This window comes from Micropterus dolomieu, linkage group LG13 (assembly GCF_021292245.1).
Source record: "Micropterus dolomieu isolate WLL.071019.BEF.003 ecotype Adirondacks linkage group LG13, ASM2129224v1, whole genome shotgun sequence".
NCBI classification, from domain to species: domain Eukaryota; kingdom Metazoa; phylum Chordata; class Actinopteri; order Centrarchiformes; family Centrarchidae; genus Micropterus; species Micropterus dolomieu.
Genome location: NC_060162.1, coordinates 5,646,800 through 5,663,305, shown reverse-complemented (window position 1 = coordinate 5,663,305; position 16,506 = coordinate 5,646,800). Strand labels below are relative to the sequence as shown.

The window sequence follows — 16,506 nt, the reverse complement described above, 5'->3', positions numbered from 1 at the left end:
GACGAGCTCTTGAATCACCCACTGACAGGTGCACTTTAAATTAAAGCGGCAAGCAGTGTTGGGCGGGTCCTCGTGGCATGACGCGTGTCGGGGAGTGATGCGGCCGCCACCTGTACCGGTCACGAAAGACTTAAATGTCACTTCATGTGTCCACCAGGTGGCACTAGACAACACCCGCTAATTATATTTTGCAGCGGTAGGTGAAGTGTGGACCACCGTGTGAAAATGTCATGTAAATCACATAATTTTTGTCAGAAACGACTTCTTCCTGTTAGCAGTGGGTGGCGCTATGATGTTGGGTGAATATTTTCATGTAGATGTGTTCAGAACGGGACTGTTATCGACCGTGTAAAGTTTGGTACACATCGGAGCATGTACACTAAAGTTATAATTCAGTGCGCAGGGGCTGCATCTTTGAAGGGACACTTCCTTATTCCAGCAGGTGGCGCTATGAGGTTGGGTGAATTTTGACCTGTAGATGTGTTGTCGACCCTTATGAAATGTGTGAAATTTGGTAGAGATATGAGCATGTACAGCGAAGTTACAACAACTTCCTGTGCAATGGCGAAGCATCGAACTTTGACGCCTCGCCAAGGACACACTGTTATCTGAAAACTCACAAGATTCACAACTTAGCATCATCAATGTTTTAAGGCTCTTCTGAGACTGTTTTGAAGCAGGTGAGGCAAAACTGTTGGGATTAGTACATAACAGCGTTAAACTTGACACTTCCTGTTGCCAGCAGGTGGCGCTATGACATTAAGTGTTTGTTGTCATATGGATGTGTTCAGGGCGGGACTCTCATCCTACATGTACAGTTTGGTGCAGATCTGAGCATGCACACTGAAGTTATAACAACTTCCTGTTTCCCTGCAAATGACGCCACAGACACGTCCATTGACGAAAACTTTCAAGTCGATCGGATTAATTCTGTAGGACGAGTTTGGTAAAGTACGCACCCTGTAAACGGTGAATAATGGGTCAAAATCGCACTTTCAATTCAAAATGGCTGACCTGGCCTAATGAGTTTAGGGGATGGGAACGTAGAGTGCGGCTAATTTTATTCCAATTTAGGATCTTCCAATCTATGGAGCCATTTTGCTACACCCATGTGCAAGATCCTTAAAATACGTAATTTTTTGCCACGCCTGACGTGTGCATAGTTTGATGAGTTTTGGAACGCCTTTAGGCTGTCAAAATTGCGATTCATTTGGGAGAAAGAATAATGATCCTTAGAATTTCAATAGGGTCCTCGCATGTTCATGCTCAGGCCCTAATAATTAAAGCTGCAAGCAGGGTTGGGCGGAAACTCGCACGTGTAGCGCGTCGAGGTGTGAGGCGGCCGCGTTGCAGATTCTGGAGCTCTGACAGTGTGGCTGTGAATTTGCCACGTGCTCCAGACGCTGTACAAAGGTGTTAATCGTCACTTCCTGTGTCCCATTTGTGGTGCTACATAGAACGACTATAACTGAATACTAGCATGTAGATGTGTTCAGGGTGGGACAGTTATCAGGCACGTCGTCTTTTCGGAGGTTTGCGACTCACCACTAAAGGAAAAAACTGGCGGAGATCTTTCAATTCAGTTTATTATTCTAAAATTAACAAAATAATTTTCTGTTGTTTATTTTCAACACATAAAATTTGTTCTTTTTCACTCCTCTTCTCTCATTCTAATATAAAATATCTCCCAAGCCGTACTCTTTCCCCTTATAGGCTAATACTACCAGTGAGAATAACTAATTTGGATGGGGAGCGATCTGATACAATTTCCCAATACTTTTTATGTAAGTTATTTGAAACAAGAAATAAATTAGATCACCTTGCTTGTCCATAACAACAATAAAAATAATAATAAGTTACCAATCACTACTATGGCTTCAACAGGTGGCATTTTATACAAGGTATTGAAAGAAGTACTCCAATACTTTAAGGGTACTGGTTTTGGTACTGGTATTGGAAAATTTTAAACGATACCCAACCCTATTCACCATAAAGGTATGACTGTGCGTGGAAAAATATTTCCAGCCGGGGGAGCTCGGATCTGTGGTCGATGACTGAAGCCCACGTTTTCCACCGTAGGAAATGGCATCGTGTCTTTACCCAAGAAATTTGTAACGGTTAAAAATCATATATTGATATTGAATTATTGTCCAGCCCTATGATTGATGATTTTATATTATTTATTGTGATATTCAAAACTTTCTTTCTGTGCAGACTCAAACCAACTATGATTTTACTAACAAGTACTGTGTGTGTGTATCACAGCCTGATATCTCGTCTTCCTCTGAGCACCATTGTTGTCATTAACACATGAAAACCTCTCTGCTACCCCAAGTTTCTCTTTAACAGAAATACTATTTTGCCTCACATAGCATTTGGTTCTACATTGTTATTTTCCCATTCTTTCAATGAAACGCAAAACCTCTTGTGCACAGTATTTCCTATATATATATATATATATATATATAGCCTCCTGAGTTATATATATGAGGATGACAATGAAACAACAGTCAAAGAATTTCCATCATAAAGAAACAAACGCATACATTTAAGTAAATCACTTTATTCTTTATTGTTTTGGGGTGTCAGGTGTTTTTATTATTTTGTCACCCTGTGTATATATAATCCCAGTAAGCATAATAATAATAAGCTTATCTAAAACACAGCAGTGTACAGTTAGTTCACAGCAGTAGTAAAGATTTAGTTCCCTCGTCACCAAAGATATGAAGTCTGATTATAAAATCTCCGTTATTTTCAATAATCAATTCACCAATCCTTTGGAAAGAAACACTAATTATCGTGCATCCTTGTGGGGGGCAGGGGTGGGAGATGGGTGCGACCCTGTTTTCTCTGCGGGGGGTTCAGAGTGGAAGTTGCTTTCTCCTTCACACTGTCCAAGATTTTGAGCGACAGGTTGTTCAGGTGTTTGCTCATGTCTATCAGAGCTCTTGGGGTCTGCTGTGGATCATCTGGCAGGGGAATCTGGACTCTTTCAGTCTTGCAGTCTTGTATCTCTGCAGGAATGAGAGATCTTTAGCTCTCAGCACCTCCTCTGTGGCTCTGACTGTGTCTGAAAGAGGTGCTATCTCTCTGCTCAGAGCCTCACTCCTCCTCTTCATCATCTGAGCCATCTGCTTCTTCTCCTTCCTCAGTGCAGCCATCCTGGCCTCCTTCTCCTCTTGGAGAAACTTCTGGAGCATCAAGAACACGTCATTAATCTGCCTCTCTGTGTCTTGAGCCTGGAGTTCAATGTCTTTAGCTGTTTGATCAAAGTTTCCTTTAATATCACTGAATAGCTCCAGTTTCTCCTTTGAAGGTTTCAGGAGTTCCTGAAGTATCTTTTTGTAATCCAGAGCTGCTTCATCGATGGGTCTGAAGATGTGGCTGGTGTGTGAATTTGAATGCAAACAGATGAGACAAACTGGCTGCAGATCATTCACACAGAAGAGTTTGAGTTTCTCTGCATGTTGACTGCAGAGATCTGCAGACCCTGTTGAACGTCTCTCAGTTCTGTCCAGTAGAAAATCTTCACACATGTTCTTCAGTACCAAGTTTAGGGGTGGATCACTTTGTGAAGATGTTCTCTTACAAAATGGACACTCACGAGTAGTTTTCTGTGTCCACCATCTCTGAAGACAGGCTTTACAGAAAGTGTGGCTGCATTTCAGGATGACAGGATCTCTATAGATGTCATGACAGATAGAGCAGTAGAGATTCTTCTCTGACCGTGACGCCATTTAGAGAGCTATCTTTCTACAAGAGAAGCTATAAACACAGCAGACAGATAGCTTAAATTATTCAAACCAGTCAGTCACACGTCCACGTTTTCCTCTAGAAAGTTTTCTGAATGTCCTAAATGCATTTATTTTAATTGCAGTATCCCAGTATCTCCACGGTTCTGTAGCTGTTCTCTCTTTGTTTTGGTTTTCCTGGACAGAACTTTTACAGTCTTCTTCGGCATCCTTTTAAAGGGAAGGACCTTTTTTATTTCCTTGTTTGTTTCATGCAGTTCTGGTAAGAGATTATTGCCGAGCCATAAATGCTGAACCATGAACTGTTATAGACAGAAATGAGAGGTGCGTTTCATTGCAAGAGATAAGAACTGTAGACTAATAACATACAGTACCCTTAAATCTTTAGCCTTTCCATATGTTACACTAACAGTTATGTAGTTCTCATCTAAACTTCACATAGATTTCAAATCACAGAATTGTTGTTTTGTTGTTTATCCGTCATCACTTTATTTGTTGCTACTTTATTTGACATTTCATCTGTTTTTAATGACACTATAACGAGCTGTAAAGCTAATTATGTGCAGATAATGTTTCAATGAGTCATGTAAACTGTGTTCAATACTGTCACAGTCAGCATTGTACAAGTAGTTTAGCATTCAGCACCACAGATCAACTGTAGCCAGGCTGCCATTATCCACCAATTTACACTACTGTGGAAGTATTTGGTCAGTTTTAATATGTTTTCTGCATTTCATAGAGTCATTATCTTAGGGCTGGACGATACGGCCAAAAATGTTATCACGATAAAAAGCTTCATATCTTTCGATATCAATAATTATCACGATAAGTATCGAATCATTATTTCTTTTGAGTTGAAAGGATGATTTTTGCTCCGGAGTGAAAGTTGAAGAAACCTGATGGTTAATTGTGGTTTAAACTCTTCTTTATGGTCAGAACAAACACTTGAGGCCAAACAGTGGATCACAAATCTGAGGCAGAACGTTCAAAGCTAGCTCTGTCAAGAGAAGATAATATGGGGAGTTTTCACATCATAACTCCTCGTTTGGTGAAGATTTTAATCTGGTTTTAGTTTAATAAAATAATCAAGGATCAAGGAAATTTATTTATCATTATACAACAGTTTCTAGTCCCTTCAAGCTACAAACACAGAACTTAACATATAATAAAATGTCTATTAAAATATAAAATATAAAAACATTCAGATTATCCTGTCACGCATTTATATTGATGCTGTAAATAATTTGCCAGAAGGTCAAAATGAAGCTTGGCTGTTTCTGGTTGAGTTTGAGGTTATTTTTCAGCTTTAAAGCTAAACTCAAATGGCTTCTATGAGAAATTCAAGAAAGTGCTAATGTTTTTAGAAATGCTGAGATCATAAGTCCTAATTCCCTGGTGCAATTTAAGGAACATTTTTACTAGCCATTTTTAAAATGATGTTTTCTGTAAATTATATCTCCATACAATAATGATGGTCTAAATATGGATATTTGTTCCAAAACATGTCAGTGCACCACCTATTCTTGTATAACCCCGCTCTAATTTATCTGGCCAGACACTAGCCCCAAACCCCTACTCTAACTAAATTCAAGCTTTAACCCTAAAACCGTTAATGTTAGATTCGATCGCCGGCTCCTCCTGTCCACATGTTGAAGTGTCCTTGAGCAAGACATTAGGTGCGTTCGAGATGACTGCAGCTGACTTGATGGTCTAACATGAGCTGCAGGTGACTGCAGGGGCGGGGTATAAAAACAGTGCCGTCAAGTTGTGGTGGCCTGTGATCAATGACTGATCTCGCGGCATTTTTCTTTGCAAATGCCGTGTGACCAGGCAGTAGTGTGGTTCCAACTTTTTGTAGCCGGAGAAAAGCAACTGCACACCGGACTCTGCGCCTGCAGCTGCCTTGCTCCCGCGAGGTTTAAATGTCATGTGACATGGTGACGTTTTGCAGCGCCAGCGAAAGTTCTTCTTTTCCTTTCGTTTTAAACTCTGTATTTTGATTGACCTTTACATATTCCTGTCTCTCTCTTGTTCTCTCTCTCCAGTTTACTCCAATGAGGCTCGTCCACCCACATTAGGAATCTGCTACCTCTCTGTCCCTCTCTGACGCCATGAGCATCGTAGTTCTCTCACCCGTGGCCCCTGAGCCGCCGTCCCCAATGGTCACCTCTGTCACCCCCGTCACCCCGACCCTAGACCCTGACACCTCCCCCACCGCAGCCTCCAACGCTCCCCTCAGCCTGGGCCTGGAGCACCAGTCGCAGGACGGGGCCTCCTCGCCCGGCCCCAGCCGAGGTAGCCTCACGGGAGGAGGACCTCACCTGGGGCGAGACCCCTGCCAGAGGTAACAAATAAGCCGTGATGAGGACAACAACTTATATTTTGAGTTATATGTTTTTTAATTTGTCAAATAGTTTAAATCAGTGGTTTCCAAAATTGGGTGTTTCAAAGTAAATCAATGGCATTGTTAAATGATTCATAAGATAAAAAGCAGATTTCTGCTGAAAAACTTCTGAATTTCTAATCTCATATTGTATAGTGTGATATTCTGGGTAGTTTTAACCTCTTTGGGTCTTTAAAAACAATTCACATTTAACTATCTGAGAAGGAAATCTTTGGTTGACATACAGACAGAGTGAGGGAGTCGTTAGTATGGTAGACATTTGTTCACCTTGAAGGGCCTAAAGTAAAAAAGGCTGCGGACCGCTGGTCTAAGACATCAGATGAAATTATGTTGGTTTAGGTGTAAAAAAAACATTTAACTAGAGCTCCTGTTCTAGCTTTTGTTGGATTTATAAAATAAAAAAATAGCTTATACCAATACTTAAAGCGTCATTACTACAAGCTGACAAAGACACAGAGCTTTGAAATTACAACCAAACTTGGTTTGGATTAATGTTATTGCAAAGTTAGCTAGAGGTAGACACCCAGCAGACACAGAGCAACATGGTCATCCCATTGGAGTTGTGTTTGTGTCCATCTGATGAATGTAAACCCAATATTCACTCTCTCTTTTTAGCTCTGGTTTGGTCTCCACCAGCTCCTGAGGGACATATCTTTCTCTTTAGCTGATAAAGGCTCCACTTTCTTCACCAGCTAGTCTCTAACGGTGTCTGCCTGCTGTTTTTTGCGGGACAGTTAGTAGATAGAGGGTTGTTTGATGGGAACACCTCACCCTTCATGAGACTACTGAGACTGAACCGTAAAAATTTGAGCAGTAAAACCAACCAATTAGCTAAAACGACGCTAAAACTGCCGGTAGAGCATTTCTGTGGCTGACAAAGGTGTTGAGGAGTGAAGCTGTAAGTCTTCATATATATATTTTAAAGAGTATGTGTTGTTTCAGGTCAAAGAAACCTCCACCCCTCCACACCGGAGCCGACTGGAAGGTCGTCCTCCACCTACCAGAGATCGAGACGTGGCTGAGAGCGACCAGCGACAGAGTCACACAGCTCACACACTCTGTGGGACAAGACAGCGACAACAGACACGTGGACGTCCACCTGGTGCAGCTCAAGGTAGACACGGACACTTCCTCCTTCACAGCTGTTACCTCTGCTGGTTGGCCTGGTTCATCTCTTTCTCACAGCACTACTGCTTCTGTCATTCACATTTCATGCAAATAGCAGAGCCATCCCACAATGCAGTGCGCACACTTGTTTACCAAAGCACCGATGATAGAAACCAAGTCACTGTCACATGTCAGTTAAGTAGCATCATGATGCTGGAGGTTGAGCTGTGGGTGTGGGACAGACAGAAAGTAAACACTTTGCCATCACCTAGTAGCTTGTCTGTTGATGTCCTTTTGGCTCTAGTTTATTTTTATTTTTGTTCAAATGTTACAAGGTGTCCTCTGGGTCTCTCCGCTGTCTTGATAGTTAGATACATAGGACGTTATCATCCAATTCCAGGCCTCTTTCTGTGCAAAGACGTACTGATTAGGGATGCACAGTTCCGATAATCACTTTCAGTCTCTGTCCGATTCATTGTGCTGGATGACCAAGCCCTTTTCTGTGGTTAAGAATATGGGGTTTTTAATGCTTAAGTGAACATTTAGAACCTTGTTACATGTTGCTGAACCGGCATTTCATCTCCAAAATAACTATACTAAATGTGTACAAGCAAGTGTTCCACTGTATGCAAGGTCCTCATAGTTCCTCATAGTAAAAAATGGGCAAGTGTAAGGATTTGAGCGACTTTGACAAGGGCCAAATTGTGATGGCTAGATGATATTATGACTCTTATGTCCCCGCTTGTTAGGGGTAGGGGAGACATAAACTAAAACCAGATGTACTTGGTAAAGTGGAAAGGTTATTTATTAAACAGAGGGGAAACAAACAAAAGGCAGAACCGAAATTGGGCAAGTGGCAAAGAAAAGCAAAGAATGAATATAACCAAAAGAGATCCCTTCTAAACAAGGGATTAATAACTACAAACTTCACAAAAACACCGGGAGCGCAGCACCCTTAAACCTAGTGGACCTAATACAGCAAATGACTAACAAAGTCTAAAGGTGTATCAGGGGTAAGCTGAACCCAAGCCCAATTCTGCAAATCAACATAAAACAAATCACTTACTTTGAGACAGGAGTGTTACCGACTCACAGTGAACACTAACTGGCAACACAGGAATTAAGCTCACAGCTAACGAGAAGGTGAATGTGGCCCGTCTCGCAAAACAAAACTACCATTAACTAAGGATGGGACGCTCGACGCTGACGTGTCGACGCTGTGTAGAGATCCCGAAGCACAGATGTTTCAAAACACCGCTCTAAAGCGTGGTTCAAAACGTCAGTGTCACGTGACCGTGGTGAATAGAGGCTTCGGTGCGTTTCACCCCTGTTTCGACAGGTGGCACACCTGCCGCGTCTACGCTCGATTCACACGCACATCCCAACTTCGAGGGTTTTGGTTAGAGAAGAAATATTTCGAGAGACAGCTACATATAGAGGGATTGCAATTTCAGTGATAGTTCGGCTAGATATTAGTGCATTAATTGATAGGCCAGTGAGAGACAGCGATTTGGGACAGATTTAGTGCATAAATTTAGTGACATATAGGCCTATAGCCTATATGTTTGGGAACACCCACCCCCCCACCACATCTTTAGTTTACTTGGTAAGTTTCAGTCAATTCCTGGATGCCTCTGGGATCATGATTATATTATTTGATCCCTTAGATACTCAACATTTGAGCCAAAATAGCCTAATATTGCTGTTTGACATAACTTCTGACTACACCAAAGAGTTTAAAAAAGGTCTGTCCGAAGGCATTTATTAGTTTCTGAGTAGTTTCCAAAAACTACTGTATCTCTGAACTCTCACACATGTAGGCTCTTCTATGTGATCTCCTTTTGATAACTTATGCAATAAGTAATGTAATATTGTTTGACTTTCACTGAGCCTCCCCTGAAACTGTTTGGAGCCCCCTAGGGAGGCCCGCCTCACACTTTGAAAAAATTGTGAAATCATGGACCCTGGCCTACATAATAGATAATGTAGATAAAGACGGAGAATCCACTTAGCCTAAGAGATCCCGAAGTCTGGTGTGGGAACACATATCCTTCACAGTGCAAAGTACTGATGCCACTGTAGAGGTTAAAAATATTTGACAGATGCTTTTTTTCCAAGCACCTTTGATTTATTGACAGGAGCGGCGTGCTGTGTATCCACACCTGTATATGATGGTGTCGTGGAAATTATATTCCTGGTGAGGGGTTGAGCAAAGAATTGAGTTACAACAAACTGCCGTCTTTGAAGAATTTATTTAACAAAAGAGAATAAACAGAGAAGTACTAAAACACACATACAGCTGGTCCAGAGACCTGCTGCCTAGGGCAGCTTCGGGAGTCTGGCCTCGAGCAAAGGGATGCATAATCATTTACACAGTCTAGGTTTCTATGTTTTGGGGAACAGAGATCCTCTCTCAGCCTTGAATGAACCTTCCAGGAGAGGAGAGGAACAACAAGAGAGGGAAAACACCAAAACAATCTCACAGCTCTGACCTAAACCCTAGAAAATGTGGACAGACTAACATAAGGAGTATAGGAGAGGAAAGGTTAAGGATAAAAAACACTATACATATACAACGATAAGACATCACGAGAATAGTAATAATAATAATAATAATAATAGTAATAATAATATTAGAATATTATACATAAAAAGATTAAAAGAAGAGGACACAAGTTTCTGCAACAGATGGCAAAAGAATAGTTAAGTATGCCAGCAACAAATGTTCCATGTGAACACATTTTTCCAAGGCTGTGGATGTCATTCATGAAAAAAAAAAAAAAAACGACTCAGACCCAAAACAGCAGAATATTTCTGAATAAAATTCTTGATGTATAACAAATGTGAGAATTTATCATTCTTGAAAAAACTTAACCTTTACTCAGTTAAGGATTTTTAATGAGTATCTTTCCTGCTATTTATCATTACACCTCTGTTAATAAGCTACTGTAGATATCCACATTTATTATCATTTATTATTATATTCTTAGAGTTTTATACTTTATGATCTTCTCTTCAACTATTAGTTCTATTCCCTTTATGTCTTGCGAGTATCTGTAACAAAAAATTAACCCTTTGGGGATCAATAAAGACATAAACAAACACAGGTGCCTCTGGTGTGAGAGACCTGGGTTCGATTTCCACTGTGACACATCCACCAATGCGAACTCTGACATAGGCCTATAGCAACTATATTATAATATGTCGCTTTGGATAAAAGCGTCAGCTAAATGACTGATTAAACACATAGCCTACGTGTGTTTTATTTAAACACTTTTATTGCAATCCCCATCTGCTGTCTCTGACAATAGCAAATGTTAGTTTGTTGTATGGAGCCGCTCCAATCGGGGGTCTCCGAAGTGGGAGGCGGGATCAGGCAGAACTTCCCTGGAATCAGCCAATCCTCAGCCGGGAATCCCACAGTCTCATTAACATGTAGATCAAAACAGCAGCAACAGTGAAACACACACAGGTGCTGGTCATATAATTATAACTTTTTTATATGATCAAAAAGTTGATTTATTTCAGTAATTCCATCCAAAAATTGAAACTTGGATATTATATTCATTCATTACACACAGACTGATATATTTCAAATGTTTATTTCATTTAATTGTGATGATTAAAACTGACAACTAATGAAAATCCCAAATTCAGTATCTCTGAAAATTTGAATATTACTTAAGACCAATGCAAAAAAAGGATTTTTAGAAATGTTGGCCAACTGAAAAGTATGAACATGAAAAGTATGAGCATGTACAGCACTCAATACTTAATTTGGGCTCCTTTTGCCTGAACTACTGCAGCAATGCGGCGTGGCATGGAGTCCATCAGTCTGTGGCACTGCTCAGGTGTTATCAGAGCCCAGGATGCTCTGATAGTGGCCTTCAGCTCTTCTGCATTGTTGGGTCTGGCGTATCGCATAATAATAATAATAATAATCCTTATTTCACTTTTCAAAAACAAGTTACAAAGTGCTTTAACAAGTGTAAAGACAATAATACCCAAGAGACAATAATACAAAAAACAATACAAGATAAAAGCATGAAAACATTGAAAAGACTAAAATACAGATAAATATAAAATTAGTAAAATACAATAAAATAAAAGGGCTAAAATAAAGTCAAATAAGATCGGGAAAGTCTCTCCTATAAAAGTATGTTTTAAGAAGGGACTTAAAAGAGTTCACTGACTCAGCTGACCTGATTTCCTCGGGCAGGCTGTTCCAGAGCCTCGGGGCCCTGACAGCAAACGCTCTGTCCCCTTTAGTTTTCAGTCGAGACTCTGGAACAGACAGCAGACCTCTGCCCGAGGATCTCAAGGTACGTGGCGGTGTATGTGGGACTATCTTCCTCTTCACAATACCCCATAGATTTTCTATAGGGTTAAGGTCAGGCCAGTTTGCTGGCCAATTAAGACCTTAAACCAGGTCCTGGTAGCTTTGGCACTGTGTGCAGGTGCCAAGTCCTGTTGGAAAATGAAATCTGCATCTCCATAAAGTTGGTCAGCAGCAGGAAGCATGAAGTGCTCTAAAACTTCCTGGTAGACGGCTGCGTTGACCTTGGACCTCAGAAAACACAGTGGACCAACAGCAGCAGATGACATGGCACCCAAACCATCACTGACTGTGGAAACTTTACACTGGACTTCAAGCAACGTGGATTCTGTGCCTCTCCTCTCTTCCTCCAGACTCTGGGACCTTGATTTCCCAAGGAAATGCAAAATTTACTTTCATCAGAGAACATAACTTTGGACCACTCACCAGCAGTCCAGTCCTTTTTGTCTTTAGCCCGGGCGAGACGCTTCTGACGCTGTGTCTTGTTCAAGAGTGGCTTGACACAAGGAATGCGACAGCAAACCCATGTCTTGCATACGTCTGTGGTGGTTCTTGAAGCACTGACTCCAGCTGCAGTCCAGTCTTTGTGAATCTCCCCCACATTTTTGAATGGGTTTTGTTTCACAATCCTCTCCAGGGTGCGGTTATCCCTATTGCTTGTACACTTTTTTCTACCACATCTTTTCCTTCCCTTCGCCTCTCTATTAATGTGCTTGGACACAGAGCTCTGTGAACAGCCAGCCTCTTTAGCAGTGTCTTCAATATTGAACCTTTTCACAAAATTCAAATTTTCTGAGATACTGATTTTGGGGTTTTCATTATTTTTCAGTTATAATCATCAAAATTAAAAGGAATGAACACTTGAAATATATCAGTCTGTGTGGAATGAATGAGTTTCACTTTTTGAATGGAATTACTGAAATAAATCAACTTTTTGATGATATTCTAATTATATGACTGCCTTTAGGTAAGTATATAGTATATGGAGATGGTGGTGAAGAGCATTGTCTTGCACGTTGGTCCAAAATCAAGTGTGGAACTGGGTTGAGATCAGGTGAGTAAGGCCGTAGCATTTTATTCACATCATTGTAAAGCTCACCAAACTATTCAATGAGCCCTGGTGCAAAACAGATCTGCATTTAACATGTTTCTCTACTCTTATTTTCTGGGGTTTCCGTTAATTTGACTATATAAAGTATCTAGTATACAAAGAAACCAAGAAGAAGCCGCTGATGGCTGCCTGTGTTTTTGTGTGTGTTGTTCTCCCTGCACTAACTCTAATTTAAACAGCCATATTGTACATATCTTTTATTATTATTTTATCTTTTAATGTGTTGTAAATTTTACATTAAATCTTTATAATTACTTCATCCACAGTACTCGCTCTATCTTTATCATTCTTATATTTTACTACCTACTATGTTTATTGTTGTGCACCAAAACACAAAAGCAAATTCCTTTTATGTGTAAACCTACTTGGCAATAAAGCTGATTCTGATTCTATTTGACAGTGTAACTACAGCTGTGCAGACTGACTTCTTGATGCTGTTGTGACCAAAAAAAACAACTCACCGACTTTGAAGAAGGTGCGGAGCTCCATCGGTCGTATGGCCTGCGGCCGATCTGTCCTGTATCCTTCTGGTAACTCTGGTTCAGGCGGCGGCTCAGGGCAGCGAAAACATGAATAGGAGCCATCAACGTTCTTCACAAAACTCTGAGAGAGCTCCAGAGGCAGCTGGTGGGCAGACGGTGAGGTGGAGAGGGATAATATATGTGTAGCATAATATAATTTATAATCCTAAAGTCATGGTGAGCTGGTTCTCATGTTTTCCATAATAATGGTAGCACAGCAAAAAGATACATCTTAATGCATTAACTCGACTTAAAATTTTTGATTTCCTTGATAGAGACCTGATGTTAGTTCATATTGTATTTGCATCTTTACTACAAAGACACTGTCCATTACTGCCTTGTCTTTATTTGATGTTAAGTCTGTCTAGTTTTTCTTTACCTGAAAGAAGATGGCAGTGTTTTAAGTAGTGTCTACAGTCTCACGCCGAATGCACACAGCATCCAGCTGACTTTAATGTTCACTGGAAACCTTTCAGTTCTATGGCAGCCACATTCTAATTTGTTGTTATACTATAGTTGTTTGTCGTGCTTTACAAGCATAAATACAGCAGCTTCAAACCTTCTCTATCATCACTCATTTTAAAAGTCAGTATAATAATAATAATAATAATAATAATAATAATGTTTATTTTGTCTGACGATGTCGTGTTCGTTTAATTATTATAGTTTAGTCTGGTCAACATTTTGTATTTATGAGCTGCTATCAAATTTCAGTCTTGTTCGGTTGTCACCTAACCAGCTAGAGTGGCAGCGAATCATCTACAGTTGCTGGAGCCGGATACTGTGAACATTGGCTGACTCTGAGCGTACGGCCCAAACAGCCTTCCACCAGTAAGGCTGAGCAGCCTTTGTGAAGCCTGAGGAACGAAACCCAGGGCTAAAGAAAGTCTATGAGTTGGTGGTTCTCATTAGTAATAACTGGAGGTAACAGATGAATTTATCAACATTTCAACTCTTATCTTCGCTCCTTTTTGGAGCTGGACTATCACAATGTTCAGAGAAGTTTTACTAAGATAATTAAAGTAAAAAAATATAAATCTAAGGGTGTAACTACAACCCCCAGTGGAAGTTACACCCTTTGTGAAAGGGAGATAGGAAAGGAGGGAGTGTTTACCTCCGGGGTGTCAAAGATGCGTTTGAGCTGCATGAGATTGGTGATGTGCCAGGTGTACTTGGAGAAAGAGCCGAGGGGAAGTCCATCGTTTCTCACAAAGGCTGACATCCACACAAAGAGAGACAGAGAGATTGTTTCATCTACTGTATACTGTCTACTGTTTGGTGTCTACTGCTGACTCGTCCACTGCAAAGACCTATGCTTACAAATAAAGTAACCTGAACATCTATATTTGTTCACATATTTGTGGTTTGTTCAGTCAGTGGTGGAAGAAGTATTCAGATCCTTGATTAAAAAAAGTACTGATACAGCGATGTAAAATTACTCCATTACAAGTAAAAGTCCTTCATTCAACTAACTAAAAGTACAGACGTATTGTCAGCAAAATTGACTCAAAGTATCAAAAGTAAAACGACTGGTTGTGCAGAAATGTGTCCAATGTGACTGATTATGATTTTTTTTTTGTCACTGGACATTTCATTATTAAAAGAAATTTAATGAACCATGTGAGAAGTTTGGAGGGGAAGTGCTCGTAGAAAACGTAACAACGGGACGCAATCAGATGCTGCTTTCTTGTGAGGTTTCACAAGCCAAAAAAGGTTGGGAGCCGCTGGTTTAAGCTTTAACAAAGCTTTGCACTTTATAAGATTATCATTTGTTTGTAAAATCTTCATCTGCAAAGTAACTTCAGCATTCAGATCAATGCTGTTTTAAAAAGTAAACTATTTCCCTCTGAAATGTAGGTGAAGTAGAAGTGTAAAGTAGCCTAAAATAGAAATAAGTAAAGTAATTATTCTAGTACTTCTAAATCTACTTACTGTCCATTTCTGTGTTTAGCTAAGATATCTGGGTGTGATGCAAAACATGTAGCTCTCGATTACCAGGTAATGTGAAGTGATGTCTAATTTAAATATTTGTCCAAGATAATTTAGTAAATGATTTGAATTGTTCCACCTGTTGTGAAGTTAGGCAGTCTCTTCTTCTTGGAGCCCAGAGACAGACGATGCTGCAGAGCGTTGAAGAACTCCTGGGGAATGTGGTACACCAGAGGTTGTGGTTTCCCTGATGGAAAAGTAAGTTTTTTACTCTGTGAAACAAGCAACGAAAGCCAGTCATACTGCAGAGATTAACACATGTGAGTGGCCTCCTTTACTGAACCTCCTGCTCTGTGATAACAAACAGGTTTAACCCTCTTGATCCCTAGGACCCCTGGGGAGCAGGTGGAGGCCTGCAAATATAAATCCAATCCTTTACCATGTTAAATAGTTTACTCTATCCATCACACATGACCTAAACCTTAAACACTGATGTATATTGTCAATCTCAATTGCCTTAACCAAGGACACGGTCTCCGGCTGGCCTCCTGTCCATGGACACATTCCTGCGGACAGCATTTATGGACAGGAGGTCAGCGAAGGAGGCCGGAAAGGCTTTGCCTAGAAACAATTAAAAAACAAGGGCTAAATGTCACATAAACTGTACATAGGATTTGAAAATGTGGTGTTTTGAGTTAAAAATGTTTAACTAATGGCATAGAACCAAGATGGCATATGCTCTGCTGCAACAGCATGGACGGCTTGACTTAAAGTCTAATTGTAAATAACTCATCTAATAATGCTTTATTGATCTGTACTGAGGACCAATAAGACGTATGTACAATCTTACAGGTTGTAAGAATTATCCATTAAGCCCATTTATTAAAAAGGAATAGTTAGACCTTTTAGGTAATACGCTTTGTAATACCACTAATACCTATCCATGCAATATAAGCCTACAGCCAGGTGCACCTGGCACATAATCCCTTGAAAACTACAACTTGTAATTTCTACACTTCAGTTTTAGGACATTTTAAACAGATGATATATAACATGTTGATGCCAGCTGTTTCCCCTTGTCCCCAGTCTAAATGCTAAGCTAAGCTAAGCTTGTAGTTTCATATTTAGTACACAAGAGGGTGGTATTGATCTTCAAGTGTATTTCCCAAAATGTCAAACTTTTTCTTTTACTATATGGTTAAATGTAGTAAGTGTACTAAACAAGCTTCAGCTTTACCATCAAACTGGTAGTGCATTGTCTGGTGGATCCTCTCTGTAACACCGGCCAGCCACTGGTGGAAACCCATTGTCACTGTACACTCATCCACAACCTGGGTACTCCCTGA

The 16,506-nt window shown here is 40.3% G+C and overlaps 1 protein-coding gene across 1 annotated transcript in view; it reads right to left on the bottom strand.

Moving 5' to 3' along the window:
* lg13h2orf42 (linkage group 13 C2orf42 homolog) overlaps positions 1–16,506 on the bottom strand; it is a 30,602-nt gene that overhangs the window by 10,066 nt on the left and 4,030 nt on the right. The window contains exons 4-7 of the mRNA XM_046067763.1: positions 16,398–16,502; positions 15,300–15,407; positions 14,346–14,446; positions 13,172–13,334 (exon numbers count right to left, since the gene is read on the bottom strand). Coding sequence (XP_045923719.1) covers positions 13,172–13,334; positions 14,346–14,446; positions 15,300–15,407; positions 16,398–16,502 — 477 coding nt within the window. The remainder of the gene's footprint in view (positions 1–13,171; positions 13,335–14,345; positions 14,447–15,299; positions 15,408–16,397; positions 16,503–16,506) is intronic.